This window comes from Coptis chinensis, chromosome 2 (genome assembly GCF_015680905.1).
Source record: "Coptis chinensis isolate HL-2020 chromosome 2, ASM1568090v1, whole genome shotgun sequence".
In the NCBI taxonomy this organism is placed as follows: domain Eukaryota; kingdom Viridiplantae; phylum Streptophyta; class Magnoliopsida; order Ranunculales; family Ranunculaceae; genus Coptis; species Coptis chinensis.
The window spans coordinates 15,000,610-15,027,368 of NC_141457.1; the positions used below are offsets into that span (position 1 = coordinate 15,000,610).

Consider the following 26,759-nt stretch of genomic DNA (forward strand, 5'->3'; position numbering starts at 1 on the left):
AGAAGTTGAAGAACTTGAGAACCCAACAGGCCCAGCAACTCACAATGCTTTGTTTATGGATTGGATTGCTTCAATTCGCTTGATTTTGGATTTTTGTGGTTAGGGTTTCGCGATAATTTGTCGAAGGGTTTTGCGCGAGAGAGATGACCGAACGAATAGGTTTTCCCGATTTGCGATTTGGTGGGGGTTGTACTGGGCTTTGTTGTTTGGGTTTGGGCTGGAGGCTGTCCAATCTAATTTTAGTGGCGCCCAATACAGGACCCTTGGCAAAAGGAGGCAAACTCCTCTCTCAGGTCACTGGGAAGGGGAATACTAAAAGCAGCAAGGTGTTGTTGGTCATTGGTCGCTGGGGGTTGGTGTAGCACTGCAGGTAATCGCTCGTTAAGCCCATCAAACACAACCGAGAGAGCTCCAACAGCGAGGCAATTCTGTAGAAGTTGTTGCGATCGCGGTCCACCTGGTAAACTCAATACAACAGTTGCACTACACCTACATTAATCACTTAATCACATCGTCTCTTCCACGCAACCTCTTCAAAAAGCATACAAACAAGCTTCGAACCCAAGAAAAAACAGCAAAGTCCATGGCTGTAGATCCAGCATTATAAAAAAATGCTTTAAATCCATTACTTTGTAGCAGTCCAGAACTAATTAAACCCATACAAAGAACCCAACGCAGCACCATTATAAAATTCTCCAGCGGACGCCATTAAGTCAAGTTGACTAGTTGTTACTATTTGGTCAAGTGAACGGAGTGAACGTTCTGGGCCGAGGGGGGGGTTATGTGGACAAAAAGTCATTTGGTTGGTTTCTGTTTGTCCTCGTTTCTCATCTCTTCTCTTCCTCACTGCATAATAGTATACTAGTATTTACAGGGCCAACAAAGTCTTATTGGGCCGACTCTTAAAGCCCATTAAGTATGGGCTTCGGACCCATATTCATTTTAACTTAAGGGGTTTAGGGTTTAAGAGAGAGAGAGTTGAGTTTCTAGCGCCAACCTCTCTTTCCATTCATTCATTCACTGACGGTCATGAATTTCCGTTTCCAGAACTTACTAGGCGCGCCTTACAGAGGTGGAAACGCAGTAATTACTGAAAACTCCCTCCTAATTTCACCAATTTCCAACCGTATCTCCATAACAGACTTAATAAAATCCCATACTCAAACCCTCCCTTCAGAATCCTCCTCAAACATTTCCCACATCTCCGTATCACCGGACGGTACTTTTTTAATCACAATTGATGAGAAGTCAAGGTGCCATTTTATTAATTTACGTTGTAAAGTTGTTTTACATCGTATGTCGTTTAAAAAGGCGGTTAATGTAGTTAAGTTTAGTAAGGATGGGAATTTTATTGCATTTGGTGTTGGGAAGTTAGTTCAGATTTGGAGGTCACCGGGTTTTAGGAAAGAGTTTTTCCCATTTGAGTTGGTTAGGACTTTTGCTGATTGTGATGGGAATGTTACCGCATTGGATTGGAGTCCGGACGGGGAGTATTTATTAGTTGGGTCTAAGGATTTGACGGTGAGATTGTTTTGTTTGAAGAAATTTAAAGGGAATAATAGGATGATGAATAAGCCGTTTATTTTTTTAGGACATAGGGAAACTATTGTTGGTGTGTTTTTTTGTGTTGAGAAAAGTATGAGTAGTAGGGTTATTAGAGTTTATACTGTTTCGCGTAATGGGGCAATTTTTACTTGGAATTATACTGGGAGTGAAAATGAGGGTGAGCCTCTTTCTCCAGGTACTCCGGAACAGAAGCCTTTTGTTGGGGTTGGTAGTCAAATTGTTGTGGCAAATGGAAATGGTGGTGTTATTAAAAGGAAGTATAATGATGATGATATGGAGGAAGGGGGTTGGAATGCGTTGCATAAAGGTACATGGGAGCTGTTGAAGAAGGATAACTTTACGCAGGCGCCTGCGAAATTAACCGCTTGTGATTATCACAATGGCCTTGATTTAGTAGTTGTTGGGTTTTCGAATGGTGTGTTTGGGCTTTATCAAATGCCTGACTTTGTTTGTCTTCACTCCCTTTCAATATCGAGGGAGAAGATTACAACTGCAGGGTTTAATGATCTTGGGAATTGGTTGACATTAGGGTGTGCAAAGCTTGGGCAGTTGCTTGTGTGGGAGTGGCGGTCAGAGAGTTATATTTTGAAACAGCAAGGGCATTACTTTGACGTGAATTGTCTTGCGTATTCACCTGATTCACAGCTTTTGGCCACTGGAGCCGATGATAACAAAATCAAGGTAAATGATATTTTTAGTGGTTCCTCTGCATGTTTAAGCTTTCATTGTATACACGCTATTGGCTTGAGGTGGCCTGCTTTTGTATGGTTGCCATTAGCTTATATGATACATATGTAATGTGTTTATAATGTTTCTTAGTAGTGAAGCAGTTTCAAATGTGGTGCATTTCTGGTCCGAAATCAGTAGCATGTTGAACTGAAGTTGAGAAATAACACTTTCTGTCATCTTCTTGGTTTGGTCAATTGTATACATTTGTATCATTACCCAATTCAATATTGGTTGAGATCATGGGATTTTGACATTGGAAAGTGTTTTTGGGGTCAAAAGTAAGACTAAGTAATGTAGATATACATATGGTGCAAATTATTCAATCACCATTAATGAGAGAGAATCAAGCGTAGCTGAGCTGAAACTTCTTGCTTGAGTTGTCTTTAATATGTCGTCAACCCTATTGCAAGCATCATAGCAAGACACGTATGAAGCTTACACCGCTTGACCATTTTCTTTTGTTTCTTTCTATTTGCACTTGTTTGTTTTTTCAGCACAACCAATGTTAGCACAATGGGCAGTGGGTCTTTCGAAATATCATGGAACCATGAAACACGATTTCATCTGCAAATTGGTTTGGTAATTTTAGCTTCCTTGAGCTTATTTAGTGATTAACTAGGTTGTTCTACTACAGGTCTGGACAGCATCATCAGGTTTCTGCTTTGTTACATTCTCTGAGCACACTAATGCAGTCACTGCACTCCATTTCATGGTTGGTAACAATTGTCTCTTGAGTGCGTCTCTGGACGGGACAGTCCGTGCATGGGACTTACTTCGTTATCGGAACTTCAGAACATTTACCACCCCTCAGTCCAGACAGTTTGTTTCCTTGGCATCTGATCAAAGTGGTGAAGTAATCTGTGCTGGAACTCTAGATTCTTTTGAGGTATGCACATATTTTCCTGGAGCTAGGGAAAATTTCTATGTTACGTGGACACGCCATATTTCAAAAATAATCTGTGTCGGATACGTATCCACGTGTCCGTGTCTGTGTCGGAGACATACGAACACATATTGTGTGTGATATACCTCAGTTTTTGATATTTCGCCATGTCAGACACTCCGTATCCGTGTCGGATATGGACACGTGTATCCGTGTCAATGTAACTTAGGAAAATTTGGCATTGTATGATGTTTTCCTCACAATATGGCGTTTGATATGTTTCTACAGATTTTCGTTTGGTCCATGAAGACTGGCCGTTTGTTGGATATACTCAGTGGCCATGAGGGGCCTGTCCATGGGTTGATGTTTTCTCCTACAAATGTAAGTGTTTTTTCTTTTTCTTTTTCTTTGTTGTTTCTTTCCTTATTTAAATTAATTTATTTACGCACTTATGCTCAACGTGTTGGTTTTATACTTTAATTATGTATGGTATCTTGTGTATCATATACATATATGAGACTTTTCTCTTCCTTACGTTTCTTTTTGAAAATATATGGCTTCGATGATTGGACTTATTGATGATTAGCTGTCCTTGTTACATGCAGGCAATCCTAGCTTCATCTTCATGGGACAAAACTGTTAAGTTATGGGATGTGTTTGAGGGAAAAGGAGCTGTTGAAACGTTCCCTCACACACATGATGTTCTTACAGTGGCTTACCGTCCAGATGCAAAACAGTTAGCTTGCAGTACCTTAAATGGTCATATACATTTCTGGGATCCTGTAGATGGCTTGTTAATGTATACCATTGAGGGTCGCAGAGACATTGCTGGCGGGCGTCTTATGACTGATAGACGAACTTCTGCTAACTCAAGCTCGGGAAAATATTTCACAAGCTTATGCTACTCTGCAGATGGAAGTTATATTTTAGCTGGGGGAAGTAGCAAGTACATTTGCATGTACTGTGTTGCTGATCAGGTTTGTTGCTGTCTTTTTTCTTGAACTTAGTATTTTGATTGCATCTCTCTGTGCCATATCATAATATATTTTTCCTGTTATGTCTTTTCCAGGAGATTTGTACAATTGTTTTCTCAACAATTCTATATGTATGCTATTGTGTCACTGCCAGATTGCACGTAGTTTACCTGGGTTCTGGATGTGTGTGATGATAAACAGCCTTTCTGATTTTAGTTTTTTTACAGTTGCTATTGTATGCTGTGACTTCATGAATTGGGAATTTCTGTAAATTCTCATGAATTGGTTTGGTTATTCAAGACTTCAAATGGCCAGCTACATTTATTTTGACTGCAAACTCAGAAAAAGGAAATAATAAAATTACTGTAGAAAGAAAATATAGTTTTTGAAAATTAGTAAATGGTGAACCAAATGCTACACTGTTAAGCTTAAATGTCGTGACTGACAATAAAGCTGAAGTATTAGTTTCAAATGGTATCTAGCGAATGAGATCACATTTTTTGTTTTCTACTTTTTGACATTAAATGGAATAAATGGTTTAGCTTTGTAGTATTGAAGCCAAATGCTTTAGCTTGATTGCCATACAATTCATTTTTCGCTAGACAGTTAATTTCACCCCAAAACTGTAGTCTTTAAAGTTACATTGACATGGAAACAAAGTTTTTGACACTGCAAAATATAAAAAATTGAGGTAAATCACATACAATATGTGGCCGATATGTGTCGCACGTGGATACATATCCGACACGGATTTTTTTTTTTCCAAAATATGGCTTGTCCATGTATTTTAGAGTTTTTCTTAATTTCCATAACAATTCGTTTTTCGTTATCATATCAATCAAGGCTCTATCATTTCAGTGGTTTAATATTTTTAAGGAGTTTAGGAGCACTTCTTTTGAGTATTTTGTACTGAGGTGGGATAGGCTTTTGCATTTCAATGTAGGGTGATTTGTGGTTCTCACATTAGCCTCCTGTGGCTATGTTATGTTTTCTTATTGTTTCACTGTTGTATTTGTAGGGTTACTCAACCTGTTTTATTTTTAGTGAAATTCAACTTTACTGAACAAAAAATAACGATTCATTCTTCGCCATACAATTCACATATACTGCTTGCATTCTTTATTTTCTATATCTTTTTCATAATGGTTTATATACTGTTGATTGTTTGTCTGGCTTCTTATCAACTGGTAATCTTACGAGTTCTTCACATGTCCCCAGGTACTGTTGCGTAGGTTTCAAGTAACACACAATCTGTCCTTGGATGGAGTTCTTGACTTTTTGAACTCAAAAAGGATGACAGAAGCTGGCCCGTTGGATTTAATTGATGATGACAATAGTGATGTGGAGGAAGGCATTAATCGACAAACCCGTGGAAAGTTGGGTTTTGATTTACCAGGATCAATGCCCAACAATGGAAGGCCTGTTATTCAGACCAAGTGCCTTAGGATTGCACCTACTGGCCGCTCTTGGGCAGCAGCAACAACGGAGGGTGTTTTGATATACTCAATTGATGAATCCCTTATGTTTGATCCCACTGATCTAGACATGGATGTTACACCAGAGGTGACTATTTCTTCAATTATTAATATTATTATTTTTTTGCTGTAACATTCCATTTAGGAAAGAAGAAAGACTTACCATTACGTAGTTTATTGTGTCTGTCGGTATTCTATGTTTTCTTGCACTAATTTCTGGTTTTGCCACTGTGATGTTGCACAGGCAGTTGATGTAGCTCTTAGTGAAAATAAGCCAAACAGGGCATTGTTGCTCAGTCTCCGTCTGAATGAAGATTCTCTAATTAAAAGATGTCTTCTTTCAGTCAATCCAGTAGATATTCCAGCTGTTGCTGCATCAATACCCATGAGATATTTGCAGAGGCTAATTGAGGCCCTGGCAGACCTTCTCGAAAATTGTCCACATTTGGAGTTCATACTACGTTGGTGTCAGGTCCGTCATCACAGTAGTATCTGTATTTCCACATTTATATTAATTGTTGGTGGTTTAAACCTGCATAGATATATGAATGCTCTCAGTTTTAAGTGCTGAGTAAGAATTTGGTCTTTTTGCAGGAGCTCTGCAAAGCTCATGGTCACTCTATTCAGCAGAATTCTAGAAGTCTACTTCCAGCTCTACGGTCCTTGCAGAAGGCAATCACTAGATTACACACAGATCTGGCAGATACTTGTTCTTCCAATGAGTATATGCTAAGGTATCTATGCTCCACGGGCACCAAGAGTTGATGGTTTTCTGTTCTTATTAAAAGGTAAGTTTGTGTTATGGTCAAATTTGTTATTCAAGATTTAGGTAGGAAGTGACTACATAACTGGACTTTTATCTTCTTCTGTCCTATCTAGGAAGCTAATAAGATGAATATAGTTTTGATAGTTTAATATATTTTACTACTAGTGGATTAAAGTGAATGGGTGGAATAATCATGTTAACATCTAGATTCTATATTTGAAATTAGTCAAACTCCAGTGTGTAGGTATTGCTGAAGTCAAACTTAAATAATCCTCAAAAACCGATGCATGTGATAAGAAAGTCTAAGCACACTTTCTTATTTTTTAATTATTTGGTGGACCTTTTTCTTTCGATTTTCATGTTCTTTTAGACTGTCCCTTGAGAAATATCGTACATGTACAACGAGCATCAATTGCATTTTATATAGGGTGGTATCTTATTTATATTTTGTCCCTTGATATAGCTTTTTGGTCACTCAAGCTTCTAATACATTCTCCTGTTACGATTTCACCTTCTCCTTCATTTACCTCTCTATGGTTTTGGCACCATTTAGGGCTGTTAAAGGGTGCATCTTTGTTTAAGGACTATTGAGTGAATATATGACCGAACAAGATCTATAGTGAGCTTTGCTTTCTATGTAGCTACTGTGAACCAGTAACAGTAATATCCAGTTTGTTTATTTCAGGAACTTTGCCTGATTTAAGATCTCGGACATAAAAGCGCTGCTGTTAACTGTGTGAGGCCTCATTTTGGACAGAAATGGAGATCTTGTGTTTAAAGCCAAACCAAGTTTTGAAGAGTTGGACGTTGGAGAGTATTGAGGGCTTTTGATCTGAAGCCTATTTCATCTTAGGTGATGATTAGGGTATATTGATCCTGGGACGGTGTGTAGTAAATGGAGTCTAAGGTGGGCAGGTCTTATCTTTATGATCAATAGTATTAGGGTTGGACAAGTTTCTCTTTCTGACCTGTTCGTCGCTGCTTGAGTTGGTAAAATCTCAACATCTAATTGGCTTATTGCAAGAATGTGGTGCATCCCATCTAACCGCGCATGTGTCTGTAGGGGTTACGTTTTTGGTCTTTCTGTGGGTCTTGGATAAGCCATCTACTTGATCTATGTGAGAAGGATGTTATAAGTTGTTGTACTTAAGTTCGCAAACAGATTTGCTCAGTTTCATCAAAGAAATTTTGTTATGTTTCTGATTAGCTTTGGGAATGTGTACTACTAGTGACCCCGGATTATTTTCTCTGAAGCTGTTAATAACTTTTTATAGACAAAGTGTGAAATATACTCGGCTTTTTCGTCTTGCAACAAATCTTTGCCACACGGATGCACCACGGCAACAAATCTCATCAAAATGGAAGACTGGAAATGCAGACTATTAAATTACTGTAATCAAGATATTGCATTTTAAACATTATAACATTGAGCTTTCATAGTTGCTCTGCTATCAGGTGGAATCTATCACCCACCTGATTATGAATTTAGTATCATATTAGCAATGTTGTGGTGCTCGCAAGTCATGAACTGTTTTCAATTCTTTTCAACTATTTAAATTTGTTAACTCAACCCTTCTTTTCGTTTCACATTCATGACTAGACAATGTTCTTTACAGCTAATGTGTTTGGAGTCGGCGAGACTTGGTTCACCTCCGGAAGCTCCCGATGAACAAAACCAACAACGGTAATGATGTTTCTCTTTATGAAAGATACTTCGGGGTTGATGCAGTTGAACTAGAGAAACAGTAAGGAAAAGATACCTGGGGCTGGGCGATGCATTATATTATCTTACTAGTACTGATTTTCAATTTGCCTCTTATCATGATATACATATTATGCTCAAGGTCGGCAATAACAAAATAGAAAGCAGGAAAGCAACAAACTAGAATCAGACAAAAAATTGATAGCAAAAGCTTGAAATATTCTACAAAATCAAAGGGATAGAAACACAATGGTTATTGAATTACCAATTGTTTCCTACACTTCATGGGTGAAGAACTTTATAGGGGTTGATCGCGTTAATACAACTGGAAGAAATAAATATTACTTGTAGGAAAAGAAAAGACACAAGGACTGTTAAAACAAGGCAAAAAAGAGTGGACGTTTGTGGAGATAGTTCCAATTGTTATTATAAGAGATCAGAATTGTAAAACAATGTTATGTTTCCTGTTTCCTTTAAGTGAGCGGCCGGGTGGTCTTCTTCTCTCATTCTTGCTACAGACCCTAATAACTTCCCCTTGGTAAAAGAAGATATGGCTGGTGCAGTTGTTCAAGTAATTGTCTCTCCATTTCTTGAACTAATCTTGGACAATATCAGCTCTCTCGTCCGTTCAGAATTTGGTATGCTGTCAGGTGTCAACAAGGACTTGGAAAAACTCTCTGAGACATTGTCTACTATCCGACTTGTCCTTGATGACGCTGAGACGAAACAAATCAAGGATAAGGCTACTGGAGATTGGCTAAGAAAGCTCAAGGATTCTGCTTACGAGGCCGATGACATCTTGGAGGAGTGTGCATTGGAAGCTCTATGTCCAGAGTATGCTATCAGTTTCCAGAGTTGCACTGAACGAGTTAGTGACTCTTTATCAGCTTGTTTTGATTTCAAACAGATTATTTTTCGTCACAAGATAGGGAAAAAAATTAAAGAACTTATACAGAAGTTTGATGAAATTGCTGCTGAAAGATCCAAGTTTCATTTGAACTCTGGAGCTGCAGAGAGTGGAATTATCAATGAATTCAGTCACAACCGTGAGACTTGGTCCGTTTTAACTGAACCAATAGTCTACGGTAGAGATGAGGACAAAGAAAACGGTGTAGGCGTACTGCTTGACAATGCGAGCAGCCAAAATCATCTTTCCATTTGTCCAATACTCGGAATTGGCGGTGTAGGAAAGACTACTCTTGCTCAGCTTATTTATAATGACGAGAGAGTAGTAAAACAATTTGATACTAGAATCTGGATTTGTGTATCTGAGGATTTCAGTCTCAAAAGGCTTACTAAAATGATCATAGACTATTTATCTGAAAAGCAGTGTGATCTTGTAGATTTGGATCCAATGCAAAACCACCTCAAAAAATTGTTGTATGGAAAGAAGTTTTTGCTTGTGCTCGATGATGTCTGGGATGGAGATCAAGAGAAGTGGAACAAAGTGAAACACCTTCTAACATGTGGAGACAAGGGAAGCTCACTTATTGTTACAACTCGTCTCCAAACAGTTGTAGACTCCATCAGTCTCCAAACAGCTACGTGCATCATTAATCCAACACTATGCCTGAAATTTCTGTTGGAGCAGGACTGTTGGGATTTATTCAAGCAGTATGCATTTGGCATGGGAAATGAGGAGATCAATCCAGTTCTGATAGAAATTGGGAAGGAGATTGTTAGAAAGTGTGGAGGTGTACCTCTGGCTGTGAAGGCCGTAGGAAGCTTGTTGCACTTGAAAAGTAGTGAGCAAATTTGGAGAAGTGTCAGAGACAGTGATATTTGGAACCTAAAGGATTATGGAGAGAATACCATCTTACCCGCCTTGAGATTGAGTTACAACCACTTAGAGCCACTTTTGAGGCAGTGTTTCGCGTATTGCTCTATATATCCTAAAGATCATACGATCTCCAAGCAGCAACTGATTCATGAGTGGATGGCAAATGGTTTTATCATATCAACCAGAACGATGGTGGCGGAAGATATCGGCGATGAGATATTTAGTGGGTTATTACAGAGGTCTTTCTTCCAAGGTATGCAAAAAATAAGACTTACGAATGAAGTATTTTTTAATATGCATGATCTCATGCACGATCTTGCAAGGTCTGTTATGGTGAATGAATGTTCAGTCTTGAATGTTAACGATGACAGAAATGTTGCCACAAGAATACGGCATGTATCAGTGATGTGTGAATCGCTACCGTCTCCAGCAACTCTCAAAACATTTTCTAGATCTCAACCATTCTTTCGCACACTCCTTGTATCCCGCTCTCGTACACCTCTTGCAATGAACCTCCTGCTAGCAAGTTTTTCACGACTTAAATGCTTAAGAGTATTAGACTTGAGCCATTTATGGAATATCGAAAGTCTAGCACCTCAGATTGGCCACATAAAACACCTGAGATACCTCAACCTTCGCAATACAGGAATTGCATCACTACCCAAATTCGTCTACAAGCAACTTAACTTGCAAACACTAGTGTTAAGTTACAACGAAAAGTTTACATTGCTTCCATCATCTATAGAAAACTTGAAACATTTGCGGTACCTTGATCTTTCCAACACTGGTATCACCATATTGCCTGAATCTATTTGCAGCCTAACTGATTTGCGCACCTTGAAGCTAAAATCTCCTAAACTCAAAATGTTGCCGAAGTGCATGAGGAACATGAGGAGCCTCAGGCACGTAGAGATGTACCCAGATCATGCGAAGCTGACTGGTATGCCAGTTGGAATTGGTGAACTGACAAGCTTTCAGACATTAAGCTTATTTGTGGTGAGTCCAACGAGGGAATTTGCTGGTATCCAAGAGCTTGGAAGACTTCATCAGCTTAAAGGACTGTTAATGATTAAAGGACTTCGGCATGTTCCTCATCAGAACGATGCTCAACAAGCTAACTTGATGAGTAAGAACCTTTCCGAGTTATACCTATTGTGGTCAGGTGATGGTGTTGATGTTGATTCCTCGCAGGAAATCAACAGCAAAGAGGTTTTAGAAGGACTCCAGCCCCATGCCAATGTACAAAAGTTGTGGATTGAAGGGTACCCAGGTGTGATCTTTCCTAGTTGGGTGGGAAGTTCTACGGCACTCCCTACATTAACATCCCTCACACTGAACGACATGCCTAATCTAGAAGGATGGTCGTCTGAACATCTACTCCCTAGTCGCCTTAAAGCACTGAGAATTGGGAAATGCCCAAAATTAACATTACCGACACTGCCATCTTCTATTGAAAAATTAACAGTTGAGAGATGCAATGATCCTACATTGAGTTCGGTGGAAAACCTCCCCCATCTTTCTTTCCTTGAGGTTTTTGGGTTTGATGAAATAGAAACTCTGAGAGAAGTTCCTCTAGGAAACCATACTTCTTTGGAAACCTTGTACATCATGAATTTCAGAAAACTAAAAAGCCTTTCCAACAATCTAGAAAATCTAACAACACTAGCAAACTTGAGGATTGTCGGTTGTGGAGAGTTGGATTCAATATCAGAAGGCTTACAAAATCTGGCCTCACTTCAAGATTTTCGGCTATGTGCTCTGCCAAAGCTAAAATCTCTGTCATTGCAAGCTCTAACAGCCCTCCAGATTTTGGAACTTAATACTTGTAGAATTTTGGATGTCTCAGTGGTAGAGTTTCAGCACCTTGTCGCTCTTCGAGAACTAAAACTTAGAAAGTTGCCTCAGTTGACATCATTGCCAGAGGGGATACGGAATGTTACTACTCTTGAGAATCTAGAAATCTGGAGTTGCCGGAGTATGACTAAGCTACCAGAATGGCTGCAACATCTGCCTGCACTTGTTAGCCTAAAGATTCAAGATTGTCATGCTGACCTACATAAACGATGTGAAAAGGACAACGGCGAGTACTGGCCCAAGATTTCCCACCTTCGAGTCTACAATGAAATTGCTTTTTGATCATACTTAGTGGACTATAAGGTATATTTTTCTGTCTCAATATATACATATGCATCTTGTTCACTGCCTTGTCTTGTAAATTTTAATCGTCCAGAGTACATCAGCCGATCAGCTATACAAAATTTGTTACCACAATTGCTTGTATTATATGAATCCGGTCAGTTTCTTAGGCGTCACATTTCCATTTCATCTCATATGGCACGTTCTTTAGGCTTTCCAGAGTTAATCAAATTTGTAATGTTCTTTATTTAGATAGTTCACTGTGGAAGTTTTTGCATTGTTTTTAGGAATTTGTTGTATAAAACAGCATTAAAGTCTAGCCAGCTTCCGCTTATAATCAAGTGGGGACATGCATATCAGTGTAGTTTATATAGGTGTGTGCCCGAACCCGTTGCATCTTTTTTCTTCACCCTCTCAATATATCTTTCTTGTCATGGTGAATAATGGTTTCAGCTGGAGACAGAGCTTCACATGGATGAGGGTGAAACTAATGTTCATACTTCGGAAGGAAAAGTGACTGCAACATAATTGGTAGATAACTGAAGGGGTGAAGGGGACAATTTGGTGGTTGGTGCAGTACAAAGGACGAATTGAAACCAAATGAATTTGGATACTTCAATTCGATCGTAGAGTCGGCACATCAATGCCACCTGGTTCAATCATTCTTATGTTTGTCTTACCACCATATGAAGTCACGAAGACAACAATTGTGGTGTGGACCGTGTTGAGGAACATTTACGATTTTTTGGATTCCTCGCAATTTGTTTTGCAAGCTCCAATGAGGGTCCATGATCACTGATCACTGTACGCTTATGTATAAGAAGATGAAGGAATTGTTAATATAATTATTTTGACTTGAAAAAGATGAAGATGTGTACTAGTTTATTTGATTTGACTCGAAAAAGAGTTGAAAGCTCAAGAGATTGGACTTCAAGGATCAAGGATACAAACATTTGGGTACATGCAAGAAATGTGACACTAGCTACTGATTCATAGAGAGCTGTGGGAACCAGGGCCGGCTCAAGAACATTTGAGGCCCTGGGCAAACGCCCAAATGAGGCCCTTTTAATATGAGTCATATTTGCATTATTAAGTAATAGAAAAGATTGTTTTAAAATACAAACATTTATATATGAGAATTCAATAAGAAAAAAGTATTTTTATTTCTGGAAGAATAATGATTTCTTAGCAAAAATGGAGAGTAAAGGGAAATTAGGCAGCAACCAGCATTTTCCTTGACAAGTGTTTGGAATTGGAGAATTGGACACCTTATAAGGTTATTCAAACAAAACTGTAAGCTGATTGAGCTCACATAAAACAAGGGCTTATTGGGCTTTATTGAAACTTTGAAAGAAACAAACACTGTAAATGATTGAGTGTATAAGGACTTACGGGCTTAACTGAAGAGCTGTTCTTCAGTACGCGAGATGTATCGTGCGCAGGTTATGTAGGCCATAGGATCAGTACTTCTGCCGTCCTATACACGCACCCCCCCTGGTATGAGTGGCTGTGATTTCACAGCGCACCATACGACCTGCGCAGGGTAGATTTAGCCTTAACTGAAAATGAAAGTCACAAATATACAAAAGAATTTTGTTGGACTTTAAATTATGTGGCCCCCTATAGGAAGAGGCCCAAATCAGCTACCTCACCTGCCTATAGGGTGAGCCGGCCCGGTGGGAACTATGATTGCCTATGAGAAATCCACGGGGTATTGCAGTAAACTTGTTGAAATCCACGGGGTATTGCAGTAAACTTGTTGCAGCTATTAGGGCATTAGGCTAAGTCCAATGGTGCGCTATGCCACCAAATATAACGAAAATTGTGATTCAATAGTGCGTCAAAACACCACCCCTCAACGCTATTGCTATTAATTTACCTATATACATCCCGAGTTTTAGCGGAATGGCGTATGGTCTACACGCCACTTTGAAAAGTGGGTAGAATATATTTGAGCTGCACGCCATTGCAAATGGTGGCTAGGAAAGAGAGAGAGGTAGGAAAAAGGGCAAAATGGGAAGAAAGAACAATAAATTTGGCCATTAAGAGTGGGGGCTAGCAATTTGTGAAATGTAGTTTTTGTCTTGTACACCTATTGCATTGGCGGGTGGGAGATTAACCATTGGGCCTAAAACGCGATCCTGCTAAACTCTAAACACTATTATATTGTGGTTTCGTCCGATGGCGCACCAAACTATTGGACTTAGCCTTAGAAAGTACTTCCCCGGTTTGAAAATCTAGAGATTACTCATTCTTACATTATGGGGTTATAGATGTCTTACCAACAAAACACAATGTAATCAAAGTGAAGTTTATATTATGTACTAATTAGCACTTTTTGGTAGGAAACTTCAAATGATTTCAAGTGAGGATGCTAGAAATATAAAATCTCGTTAAATCTTTGAGAGCTATACTTTTGTTCGTTTCTTTTTCTCGATAGGTGGCTTTGTTGGATGCTAACTTTGTACACTTTTACTTCACCCTCAGTCGGTGGCGGTTATAGCGATGACCTTCCAGAAATTCCAATAACGCTTTCATCCGATGCACAAGGTTTGTCAAGAGATGTGTTAAAATAGTGAAGTATCCAGCATTCAGATGGAGTGTTGGCCTTTGTCGCGAGCAACAATGACAAGATGGTTTTTAAAGAAGTAGGAACAATGAAAGCTAAGCTGCATTTGGGGTCCAAAGTGACTGTTATTTGAATGGAGCGATACGAGGGAGAGTGTGAAGGTAATATCCGGATCACAGCTAGTTCTATGAACACTAAGATTAATGACAACAAATTAACACTTGGACTGTCGAAAAAGAAATAGAAAGGCCGACACTTTTATATGTGATTCTATTAAAAGAATGTTGCATATCTGTTGAGCAACTCCCATGATTTTGTTTAATATAAGAAACAAATTTCATATTGCTCAGTGTGCCATTGTATTAATTGGATAATGAACTGTTGTTGATGCAAAATTGCTTGAAGAGCGTCAGGATTCTTTCGAAGACGCGTCCGAATTTTCAGAGCGTGTCAGGTAAGAAAATCTTACCAATTTCTTTTAGATTTCACCAATTTAGGCGATAGGTGATTAATGGATTCTTAATTTGCCTCAATCCCACGATCAAGGACTTTTCATATGAATAAAAATGAGAATCAAGAACAAATATTTCTTACTTAACAATTACTATTAAATCGATATAAACTAAATTAAAGACTATGAAATCAATCTAATTAAATAAATTCAATTGAAAGTGATGAACAAGTACAATAAACTAACCTTCAATGGCTTCAACAACACTCTTGAAGTATTTTATTCTAACTCTAAGTTTTACTTCTAAATTACAGAGAGCATGAATGAAAGACGTACAATAGTTTGAAGAATGGTTTTAAGTGTGAATGATGTCCTCTGCATTCTCCTGCATGTTTTCTTTTTATACTTGAAAGCTTGTAACTACTTCTAACTTCTTGTTGTGTATAATTGCTTGTAACTTCCTGTCTTCAGATATTAAATGTTGTCTTCTCTGCCATGTGTCATTAGTTTAAATGAGCACTCTTCAATAGTTTGAAAAATACATATCCTCCGATGTAGGATATGTATTTTTTGGAATAAACAACTGCAGAATTAAGGTATTGCCTTAGTATTTGATATTTAATATTTCAGTTCTTTTCTCTTTTCTGATAGATATTAATGTTGTAGCTGTCTCTCAGGATTGTTTTCTATTAATTAAATGTAAAAGATCAAAGGTAGCAAAGATAAACAGAAATACCAAATTGATCAAAATATGTTGACCCTAACTATAAACTCTTTGCAGGTGCCAACTAGCAAAGCTGGTAAAACCGTATGTTGGGTGATGATACCAGAGGTTTGGGGCTCGAACCCCGCTAGTATCAAAGAGTTACTGATTTCATTTAAAATAAGCTTGCTAATAAATAAAATAAAATAAAAAACTCTATCTCGTTGTTAAATGAATCTAATTAATCTCTAAATTGGAGAAGTAGATAGACTTATTATCATAGTACAAAATGCCTCCGTATTTCTAAAAATATATCAGTTTTTCAAAGAAACGACATAGAAATATAGCTTATATATAGATTTACTTTTAGAGAGTGATTTGGGTAGTGAAGATAAATAAAATAAGAAGATGATGGTAGATCTTACTTTCAAAGACTGGGTAAGAAGATGATGGTTCTGCAGTGAAGACTGTTCTTTGAGTGACAACTGATGTGTTTCTCAGTCCGTTACTGTAAACTCATCCTACCAGCATATTATCGTAATTTGTCATGACATTTTGAAAAATATCGATAATTTTCGATAAAGTGACTTAATTTCTCCGTTTGAAGCTTCAAGTTAAAATAGAAAAGGAGGGATCAACTTGATATCTGGCTTTATTATACCCGCATTCTACCATTGCCCTTTCTCCTTTCAATATGGGATTTAAAACTCATAACAACACTTCCGATCCTCATCTTCAATTGAATTAACCCATGCCAACAATTATATCATATCTTTTGTTCTTCTTTTTCTATCTTAAATTTTTTGTCAAAAAAAAAAACTCATGCGAATTTTTGGAAATTTATTAGATGTTGAGAATAGTAAACATGTATTTTTTTCGATAATTGAACTGAATTTAGTTTCATTTTTCCCTAACCAAATAAAATTTATTCTCCAAAACGAAATTACACATAAAAGCAAAAAAACGACTCTATGAAACATACAAGTTTTGTATGAGTACATACATAGATGTAATTATATTGACACTTGACACTACTATTTTTTTTATTGCTAAAAAATCACAAAAACATAAAAACAAAATCTTTCAATTCTCTCCAAATGTGTTCTTCCTTCAAAACCCCCCCGTATGAAAAACAAAATCATGTCAATCAGTTGAAGATGCATTTAAAATATCTATAAGTTAAGCAATTTGGATGTCAATCAATTAAAGATTTTATTAGTTACCTAAATAGAGAGCTCAACAGCGTGATATCCAAACTATAATATTTTAAGCAACAAAAAACTTTTTGTTCACCAATTAAATTTTTTATATTAGAAATATAGAAAGGGAAATGAGGAGTAAACCACAAAAGTTTTTAAATGAAGTCCCTTGAAATATATGGAGTTGAAGAGGTTGTTTGTAGTTAATAAGGTATTGTTGAGACCTTAGCTATTGCACCTTATCTCTATCTTTTCAACAATGTCTTATTGTCTTACTAGGTATAACCCGTGCCTTCGGCACGGTTGCCTACACATTTCTTGATGCATTTTGTTGTTATAAAAAGAAAGGTAACATACTTCAATATTCACTAAATATCATTTGTTTAGTGTTCATGAAAAAAAACATATATTCCTAAGACATGTAAATTTTAACATACAATTTATTTCTTTCAATTATATTACTCTGCGTTTTTGTGGTCGACACATTTTTATTTAGATATTTTAGCATGCAAGTTGTTGTTGTTGTTGTTGTTTGTTTGTTGTTGTTTTGTTTTGTTTTGTTTTTTTTTTTGACAAAAGAATATATTTAATTAGATTTTCAAAATAAATCATACAAAGGATCTAGAGGTCAAGCACACAATAAATTGAGCTGGAAGACCTTTCTGAATAGCAAAACTAATCCTACTTGTAGACACATATTCATTGGAACCAGTAGTCATCACATTGTTGTCCATTACTTTTCGCCAAATAAACTAAACTACTTTTGACGCTAAAAAATTAAATGTATCAAAGGCAAATGGAACAAAACCATATTGGTTAGTAACACATGGTCCTTCGTGTTTCTCCATTTTTGCTACAGTTGCGCTAGCTATTAGCTACTTCTCCTACACATAAATCTTCATTCCCAAACCCCATCATTGGAAACACTCTGGTAGCGTTAACACATACATGCTTACCCTTAAACCAATTATAAATCAACACATCTGCTGGTCGGAGCGTCTATCTACCAGTTATTTATTTATTTATTGTTATATATATATATATATATATATATCTGCAGCTTGGTTGGACTCTTTGAAAGTATGCATAATCTAGTTGATGTATAACCATATTTCTGCTATCGGATTATTAATTGTACAGTACCAGTGTGGCTTATCTATCTTGTTGTTGGTGTTGTTAACTACTCAATTTTGACCACAATGTCATAAACCCATATCGGATACTTGTTGCAGTAATTTAGCTAGTGCTTGCAAATCCTAGAACACAACTGACTAATTGCTAGAGTTGTCAGTATAAGCATTGAGTGTGTCCTGAATTCCTAATGAGACCTCCATATCCACACCCCTTGATCGGCAATATATTGTTCTCTAATACACTTTCGAATTCTGTAAAATATTTATCCAGTAAAACTCCAAGGACATGAGTACATTGTCCATATATTAGTTGCCTGTCGGAAAAAATAAAGTAGCTAGTGATGCAAAAAAAAAAAAAAAAAAAAAAAGTATGAAACCTGAATAGTGCCTACCTTCGAATCTAACAGAAGAAATTCAAAAAAAAAAAAAAAAAAACAGAAGAAATTTGAATCCCAGGAGGTGTTTTTATTTTTCAAATTAGTGGAGTCCCACAATCTTTATATCCATTATCACAGCCATATCCATTATCCACATTCTTGAGTTCCTGATGAGATATAGCTCCATATCCACAATCATTGATCGACAATGTTCCATCTTTGTTTAGCACATAACCCCCAGGTTCAGTCAAATCCATTATCACCGTTGAGCTGATTTTATATTATCATCACAACAAAATATCCTTACCTTGACAAAAAATTCACCACCAATCAATATAACCAAGCACAATGATAATCTTGATTTTGCTTGTTGAAACTATTAACGTTACTATTTGTAGATGGTTCTGTTTGTATGGGTGGAGACAAATAGGGGTGAAATAAATTTGTTGAGAGTAGAGTGAAACCTAATAGGCAGAACCTGCTTGGTGAAATAAGTAAATTTATAGAGCTAGGAATGGCACAAAAATAGAAAGAAGGAGAAGAATCTAACAGTGTGGGAGTAACTTTAGAGGAGGATTTAGTTAGAAATTAATGTTCGTTAAGAAAATAAAGTTAGGAAAATGTTCGTTAGACGTTATATATTGATTGTGTGGAGGTGGGAGTGACAACAAATTAGGAAAATGGGGAAGAATCCCATGTTGTTCAAGGAAATTTATTTCACCCAACTCTTCAAACTTCAATTGTCTCCTATCATACGGATGGTTTTCTCGAGTATAGCTTTGTGTTGCGTAACTCCAATCATCTCTTTCATTTTCTTTACCCCTCCCTTAAGCTCCATCTATGTGATCACTGCGTCTTTGATCAATTGGCTATAGTTGCAAATTAAATAACAGAGGAAAAGGGAGCCACCGAATAACAATGTAATTACGGATCTTTGGCACGAAATGTCATTGATATTTCTCGATTTCTATTTTTATGCTAATAAATTTGCACTAAATATGTGCCAAGTTTGAGTTCGAGTGATTGCACCTAACCCAATTTATGAACATGGTGTAAATTGTCTTCACTATTGGAAAATGTAACAATACGGAAATTGAACTAAGGTAAAATAATTACGCAAGGTAATAAATGGTTTTACAGGCCTTGGTCTAGCTAGTAACCTCAAAGAGGGAGGAAACCTCTATTTTTAAGCCTTAGAACCATGAATGTAGAAATTTACACTTATGAATGAAGAATGGGAATATGAGATAACATAAAATTACTGAAGTTGGTGATGAAAAAAATGCTCGTGGCATTAACAATTGTTGCGAATATAGAATATACGTGTCTAAATAGTTGGCGAGGTACACAACATACTCTCTTATAGCAACCTCGTTCCGTTAGATCTGCCTCCAATTAGTTTCTTTTATGTTAGTAAGTGATAACCACCCAAAACTGTATTATAAAAACCTGTAGAGACATAACATTTCGGTCAATTTTGTGCTTAATAATCATGAAATAATCGCATCTTCGTGCTTTTTGCAGGTTGGAGCAACTAATGTAAAAATGATGATAAAGCCAGCATTTAAGCACAGAATAGGGAGTATACACATGCCTTCCGATCAAGCCCATGTGAAGCCCAACAAATTCGGACTAAAGCCCAAAGACTCAAATAGTACAGAATCCAGTCAGAAACGGGATTATGTGCACAGAAGCATCAAACTTCCGGCTCATATCTCTTGAACCCGGGACTCGAATCGCGACGAGTGAGCTGCTCCGACGATCGGTCGCGATGAACTCTACAAATAGGCGGGAAGTTGTAAAATGCCAAAAGACCGGACTGCCAATCGACATCATGACGTGGACCCACTAGGTGGGCCCATAAGATTTGATGAGTCATCATGCAAGTCAAGACAAAGGTGCAAATAATTGGTGCAAATTTGACACCTTGCATGAAGTTAATGAGTTAGTTGGATTTAGGTGATGATTATCTAAAAATGAAAGGTGTCAAATGGGGGTTAGTTGTGGATAAGTGAAAAATAAATGAGAGGAGAGTGTTTCACGTGGGAGAAGAGAAAAAGGCTCTCTTATGTAAAGGGGGGCTGATTTTGGGAGTTGGAAGCTTTTACTTCCTTGACTTTTACTTTTCATTTACATCCATGTCTTTAATTTTGTTTTTTTAGTTCTTAGTTTTTAGAGAAAAGCTTGTAACTTGTTAATGGGGGAACTCTCTCTAGTTTTTAAAAACTCTTCTTCATTTAGGTAAACAGGTTGTAGTTTTCTTGTTTCATTCTCTTTCTTTTTCATTTCACATATCTTCTTGTAGTTTAATTCAATCCTAGGATCATGAGCTAAAACTCTCCCAAGGGGAGGGTTAATGATGCTCATGTGAGGATCATGCTACAAATTTAGGATTCCAAAATCACTACTTAAAAGACTTAGGTTCTATTTTTCATCCTGTCCCAAAATGACAGAGATTGACAATTATCTGATCAATTGTTGTAAAGTAGAACTAGGAGTTGGAATGATATTTCAGAGATGAAATATCATTTCAATTCTACATGCTAGCATGATATGTTTAGAGATAGGTATATTATGTTAGGGATTTGAGATGGTAGTGACCTGTTTCTAAAAGACTTGTAGCTAGGCCTTGCATGAGTAGGATTAATCCTTCCCTATCTATCTCTCTCTTTCATTTAACTATAAACAAACTTACAAATTTTAGATAACTTGTGTAAAAAAAATCTATCTATAAAATCCTTCTCACTTAGTTCTCCAAAGTGTAGATTCCAAATTGTGATCATTTAAATTCTTGTCTTAGAAGTTGGAATGAAATCCCTACTCGAACTAGATTGACATTCTCAAAGAAAAAAAACAGTGAGTAAGGAATTATTGAGTTTTAGCACGTAGTAAGTCAACTTCTAAAAACACTGAAAAGTGCTAAGATCAAATGGCGCCGCTGCCATTCTAAAGACCCAAGCACCTGTGCTTGCAAACTGGAATTGCTCCAAGGGGAAACCCCCCACGCTCATCCTTTCATATATTTCTTTTTCTTATGTTTTCTTCGTTTTTTTTTAAATTTCCCGCATTTTTTGCTCTTGATAAACATTCGGTTTTGGTTGAACCGACAGTTCCAAATGCTAGGACACTGGAAACTAGGCTACAACAATCACTAAGCTTCTTGTGAAACATTTGGTCTGTTGTTGTGCGCGTTTCTTTTATTTGGTGGACTTCTTGGGGAAGCTTGCGGGTTCCAAATTTTAAATATTTTTGCATGCTTCACATGTATGTAGTTATTATGTTGTAGTTAATGGACTATATTTTATGATTAGGTTAGTAATATGCATGAATCATGTGAATCTGAATTGAATATATATATGCGATTAACTCGGTCATGAATTACATATTAATGTATATATACATAAAAATAGAACTGTTCTGCATGGTTATCTATATATATATATCTAAGTCACATGTTTAGCATATATATTACTGAGTGAGTGATTATTTGCATGTTAGCATCTATAACTTAGGAGTTATACATAGTAATTAGGATGTGTTTTGGTATTTTGGCCATAACTTTGGCTACGGTTATCTGAATCACGAGTGTGAGCTCAATTTGGAAAGATCTCGACGGCGCGCACGCTGTCTCCACCGAGCTTTCCGAGGTCAAAATCAACTGTTTTCCCCTCCAAAATCATCATTTTAGAAAATGGTGTTGTTTAATAAGTCGATTTTGTCATGAAAGAGGAGAACATTCCAACGAGGGTTAAAATCTGAGTTGGGTAAGTTGTTTTTAAACCCTAAGGGGTGAAGCTGCTCTCTATATGACATTTGCAATCTCAATGAGTATTGACGAAATCGAATTATTATGCAATACAAAAGTTGTATTTTAGTCTAGGTAAAATACGTTGCCTGTTTAGTTTACGTTTTCACATTTTAGTATATATATGCGTACGTATAATATTTTCACATGCTACCATATCTAAATACGTATGAGTAATTCAAATTTGTTGCAGAATCGTAGATATCACGACTCACGCAATATCGATTTACAAATTAGCGTATATATAATGATATTATTGATGTATATTTGCCCTGCGACGTATGGAAATATTTATCGATGATACAACCTTGCCTATTCGTATAACTATACGTATGAGTAGAGTATCTTCACATGCTACTGCATCTAGTATAGTATGAGTAGATCGTATTTGTATGTTTGTATTTTCACCCTTGCATAAATCGTAAAAAAAAAAAAAAAAAAAAAAAAAAAAAAAAAAAACGACCTTGCATAAATTTTAATTCCATAACTCTTAATCATATTCCAACGGTGTCTAGGAAACTTGACAGATTGAGGTTACTTAATTAGAACCGTGCTTGCACGGAAAAACCTCCCTCATATCTCTCTTGTGACTTGGTCATTGGTTTATGTACACGTATTCCTAGTTTCATCGCTACTTCGTTAGCGAAGAACTTAGGCCTACATTGTTCAACTCTAATGATTAAACATAATTATAAAATTCAAGTAATAATAAGTTCCTTCACAATTAGATCTAAGTTTATGCTTGCATGAGATTAAGGTCCGGTTCTACTAAAGAATTTGAACATACTTATCGTAGAGAAAATACGATAAGCGGTTTCAAATAAGTTCTCACCTCCACAAAGTTCTTCATCTATTAATCAACAAGATTCCTTGTCACATTTTCCATCATTCATTATGGCTGACGAAAATCCAGCAGCTGAGAAGCCCCTTTCGGACTTCTATACAGCCTTACAGGAAGGACCTTCTTCCTGCATCAAACTTGAGGACATTGTCGGTGATTTTCGAATTCCGCCAAACGTTTTTAGTTTGTTACCTATGTATCATGGTTTGGATCATGAAAAACCGTACAATCATCTTCGTAGGCTACAACAAGTAGCCACAACATTTCACCATCCAGCCGTCTCTAAGGAACAACTCTTGCTTCGGCTGTTTCCATTCACTTTAGCGGATAAAGCGTCAATTTGGCTAGCAGGACAACAGGCACAATCCATAGACACATGGAATAAACTTGTTCAAGCTTTCATGCTTCAATTTTACACTCAGAAGAAAACTACTAAAATGCTTCAGAAAATTCAATTCTTTCGTCAAAATCCTCATGAATCCTTTATGGAAGCATGGAGTCGCTTCTTGATCTTCTTTTAGAATGTCCTCATCACCAACTAGACAAAGTCGTCCTTGTTCGCTCATTCTTTAATGGACTTTCGATCATCAAAAAGAAACTCTTGATATAATGAATCCACGGTTGCTTCATGGACAAAGGAGCTCTTGAAGCATATACTTTTCTTGACAAACAAGCGAAAAAAGGTACACATTGGGGTAACACTAATTCTTCTAGGTCATCTAAGGATAATGTTACAAAAGCTACGCCTATTTTGAGGTAAAACCCGATCCCCGTTGAAAAAAGCCGATAGAAACCCTCACTAAAAAAGTAGATGCTCTTGTAGTTCAAGTAAACGATCAACTTCCACAACGGGCCATGAACGTTAACACTTCCCCATGTGTTCTATGTCTTAGTCCGGACCATCTTGATGCTTATTGTCCCTTGTTACATGCTACCCCACCCAAACACGGAGGAGGCATGTGCATTCAATATTCCTAATGCACCATGGAGACAACATCCTAATTTAAACTTGGCCGAATAACCAACAAATGGCTCCTCCGGTTTTAGCAAATCCACTTGTTCGACCAATCAACAATTTTATTCCATACCGCCAAGGAAATAATCAATAATACAATACCAACAAAGTCAAAATCAATTTCAAAGTAATTCAAATGCTAACTATCAAAACAACCGCACCTTGTTCCGGCCAAATTTAATCCAAATTAAAACATAATCAACAACTTCTCAGCAATAATCGTGAATTAGTAACTATTGCACAACCTATGCCTCCTGCTACTGATAGGACAAGTGAGATGTTCTTCGCTTATATGAACCAACAATTACAAATCCTAACGTCTATCCAACAATCAATTCAACAATTAGCACAAGACAAGAGCCAGAAAGGCGTGTTTCCTGGCCAAGCAGTTCCGAACCCTAAGCCAGCAAACACTGCCTTTGAACTCACCAATATACCTGGTACAAGTACTCCAACCCAAGGTGAGGTGAATGCAATCACTACTCTTCGATCTGGGAAAACCGTTGATAATCAAATCCGTATGTCAGATGATAAAACAAAGCGATACGGATGTTCCAAGGAACCCGTTTGGATAATGACCCTCAAATGGACACACCAAGTTCAACAACGTCACAATCTAAACAATTGGGAAGCGAAACGGTGGACCCTTATGCCAAATTACGCCCTAAGGCACCATTTCCTGCCCGTTTGGCAAAGAATAAACCGGATGAAAACTTTGATGAAATTAGGGAAACCTTTAAAAATTTGACAATAAACTTACCTTTTCTCGATGCCCTAAAGCAATTACCAAAACATGCAAAATTTTTGAAAGACATGTGCACCACAAAAAGAAGAACAAATGTGCCTCAACAGGCTTTCCTTACTGAACAATTTCCTTCCATCCATCGAATACAATGGTATAGTAAAATACAAGGACCCGGTAGACCAACAGTTCCATGCACATTAGGTGATAAGTATACGGCTACGGCATTACTAGACCTAGGAGCTAGTGTGAACTTACTTCCTTATTACTTATTCAAACAACTAGGTCTACATGAGCTTAAACCTACCACGATGACTTTACAATTAGCCGATCGATCCATTAAGCATCCGAAAGGCATTGTGGAAAATGTCCTTGTAAAAGTCCAAGATTTTTTTTTATCCTGTAGATTTTGTCATTTTGGATACGAGAAGTTGCTCGTGACTCCATTCCTATCATATTAGGGCGTCCATTCCTCGCATGAATAATAATGCGCTCATAAAGCTGTAGGGATGGGTCCATGACCATGTCCTTCGAAATCTTTAAATCGAGGTTAATGTGTTCAAGTTGATGAAACAAATTCCAGAGAATGATATTGATGGTGAGATTAACATGATTGACACCCTCGGACAAGAATATTTCACAAACTCTTTTCCTGAAGATGAAGTACACCAATTCCATTCTTTTGGCGGTTCTCAATTTGATGTTGATGATTATTCAAAGGAGGTACATGAGTTTTAGAATCAATACCACCAATTGACTCTACTACCATCCTATCAAGCGACTTGGACGAACATAAATCTGTTTTCTCTGTGGAAGACGACTTTCCTCAAGAATCTTTAATACCCACTCCTCCCACCCCTGACTTAAAGCCTATTCCTTCGGACTTAAAATACGTACAATTAGATCCGGATGGTAGTCACCCAATTATCATATCATCACAATTGATTGGCGATCGGGAATCACGCGTTTAATTAAGGTCATTCAAGAACACCGTTACGCTATTGGATGGTCTCGATGACATTAAAGGCATTGACCCTACTGTGTGCACTTATCGCATACATCTTGAAGACAATGCCAAGACATCACATGAACCGCAACGTCGTCTAAATCCAACCATGAAGGATGTGGTACGGGAAGAAATTTTAAGGTTACTTGATGCGGTATTATTTACCCCATCTCGGATAGTGTTTGGGTAAGTCCAAATCCATGTTGTTCCCAAGAAGTCCGGAATTACGGTTGTGCGAAATGATAAAGATGAATGCATATCCGCTCGCATTCCAGTGAAGTGGCGAATATGCATTGACTATCGAAAACTTAATGCAGTCACTCGTAAGGATCATTTTCCACTTCCATTCATTGATCAGATGCTTGAACGGTTAGCGGGTCATGCATTTTATTATTTTCTTGATGGCTTTTCGGGATATTTTCAAATCGTCATAGATCCTGGCCGACCAAGAAAAACAACGTTCACCGCCCTTTTGGTACTTTTGCATATAAACGAATGCCATTTGGCCTTTGCAATGCACCGGTACATTCAACGCCAGTATGCTTCATATCTTCGATGATATGGTTGAACGCGTTTTATGGAAGTCTTCATGGACGCGATTTCTCATTATATGGTAGTTCTTTTGATAACCTGTTTATCAAATCTTGAAAAGGTTTTAATGCGTTGTGAAGAGAAAAATCTCGTTCTTAATTGGGAAAAATGTCATTTTATGGTTACAAAAGGAATAGTACTAGGTCACATTGTTTTGAAGGACGGAATCAAAGTCGATAAAGCAAAGATTGAAAAAATTGCTTCCTTTGCCTATACCAACTTCGGTTCGGGAAATACGTGCATTTTAGGACACGGGGGTTCTATAGGAGATTTATTCAAGATTTCTCAAAGGTTGCCCGACCTTTAACAAATCTCT

The 26,759-nt window shown here is 37.3% G+C and overlaps 2 protein-coding genes across 5 annotated transcripts; both read left to right on the top strand.

Moving 5' to 3' along the window:
* Positions 1-954: 954 nt before the first annotated feature.
* On the top strand, positions 955-8,144 carry PWP2 (periodic tryptophan protein 2). Of its 2 annotated transcripts, none has more exons than XM_086585908.1 (8): positions 955-2,247; positions 2,930-3,181; positions 3,467-3,559; positions 3,784-4,155; positions 5,371-5,715; positions 5,872-6,099; positions 6,222-6,415; positions 8,010-8,144. In XM_086585908.1, exons 1-7 carry the CDS (start codon positions 1,030-1,032, stop codon positions 6,390-6,392), a joined length of 2,679 nt encoding a protein of 892 aa, XP_086442034.1. In that variant the 5' UTR covers positions 955-1,029; the 3' UTR covers positions 6,393-6,415; positions 8,010-8,144. The 2 variants fall into 2 exon arrangements, with proteins under 2 accessions (XP_086442034.1, XP_086442032.1); XM_086585906.1 differs by lacking the exon at positions 8,010-8,144 and adding an exon at positions 7,079-7,709.
* Positions 8,145-8,634: 490 nt separating this feature from the next.
* On the top strand, positions 8,635-12,876 carry LOC147515059 (putative disease resistance protein RGA3). Of its 3 annotated transcripts, none has more exons than XM_086585890.1 (2): positions 8,635-12,032; positions 12,465-12,876. In XM_086585890.1, the coding sequence occupies exon 1, from the start codon at positions 8,646-8,648 to the stop codon at positions 12,009-12,011; it is 3,366 nt and encodes a 1,121-aa protein (XP_086442016.1). In that variant the 5' UTR covers positions 8,635-8,645; the 3' UTR covers positions 12,012-12,032; positions 12,465-12,876. The 3 variants fall into 3 exon arrangements, with proteins under 3 accessions (XP_086442016.1, XP_086442021.1, XP_086442026.1); XM_086585895.1 differs by lacking the exon at positions 12,465-12,876 and adding an exon at positions 12,299-12,389; XM_086585900.1 differs by lacking the exon at positions 12,465-12,876 and having other exon boundaries at positions 8,635-11,001; positions 11,067-11,284.
* The last annotated feature ends 13,883 nt before the right edge of the window (positions 12,877-26,759 follow it).

Excerpts from the sequence above, each read along its gene's own strand:
- LOC147515059 (XM_086585890.1), top strand. The coding sequence starts at position 8,646 with ATGGCTGGTGCAGTTGTTCAAGTAATTGTCTCTCCATTTCTTGAACTA.
- PWP2 (XM_086585908.1), top strand. The coding sequence starts at position 1,030 with ATGAATTTCCGTTTCCAGAACTTACTAGGCGCGCCTTACAGAGGTGGA. Across the intron at positions 3,560-3,783 it reads TGATGTTTTCTCCTACAAAT|GCAATCCTAGCTTCATCTTC; the intron begins GTAAGTGTTTTT and ends TGTTACATGCAG. Across the intron at positions 6,100-6,221 it reads TCATACTACGTTGGTGTCAG|GAGCTCTGCAAAGCTCATGG; the intron begins GTCCGTCATCAC and ends GTCTTTTTGCAG.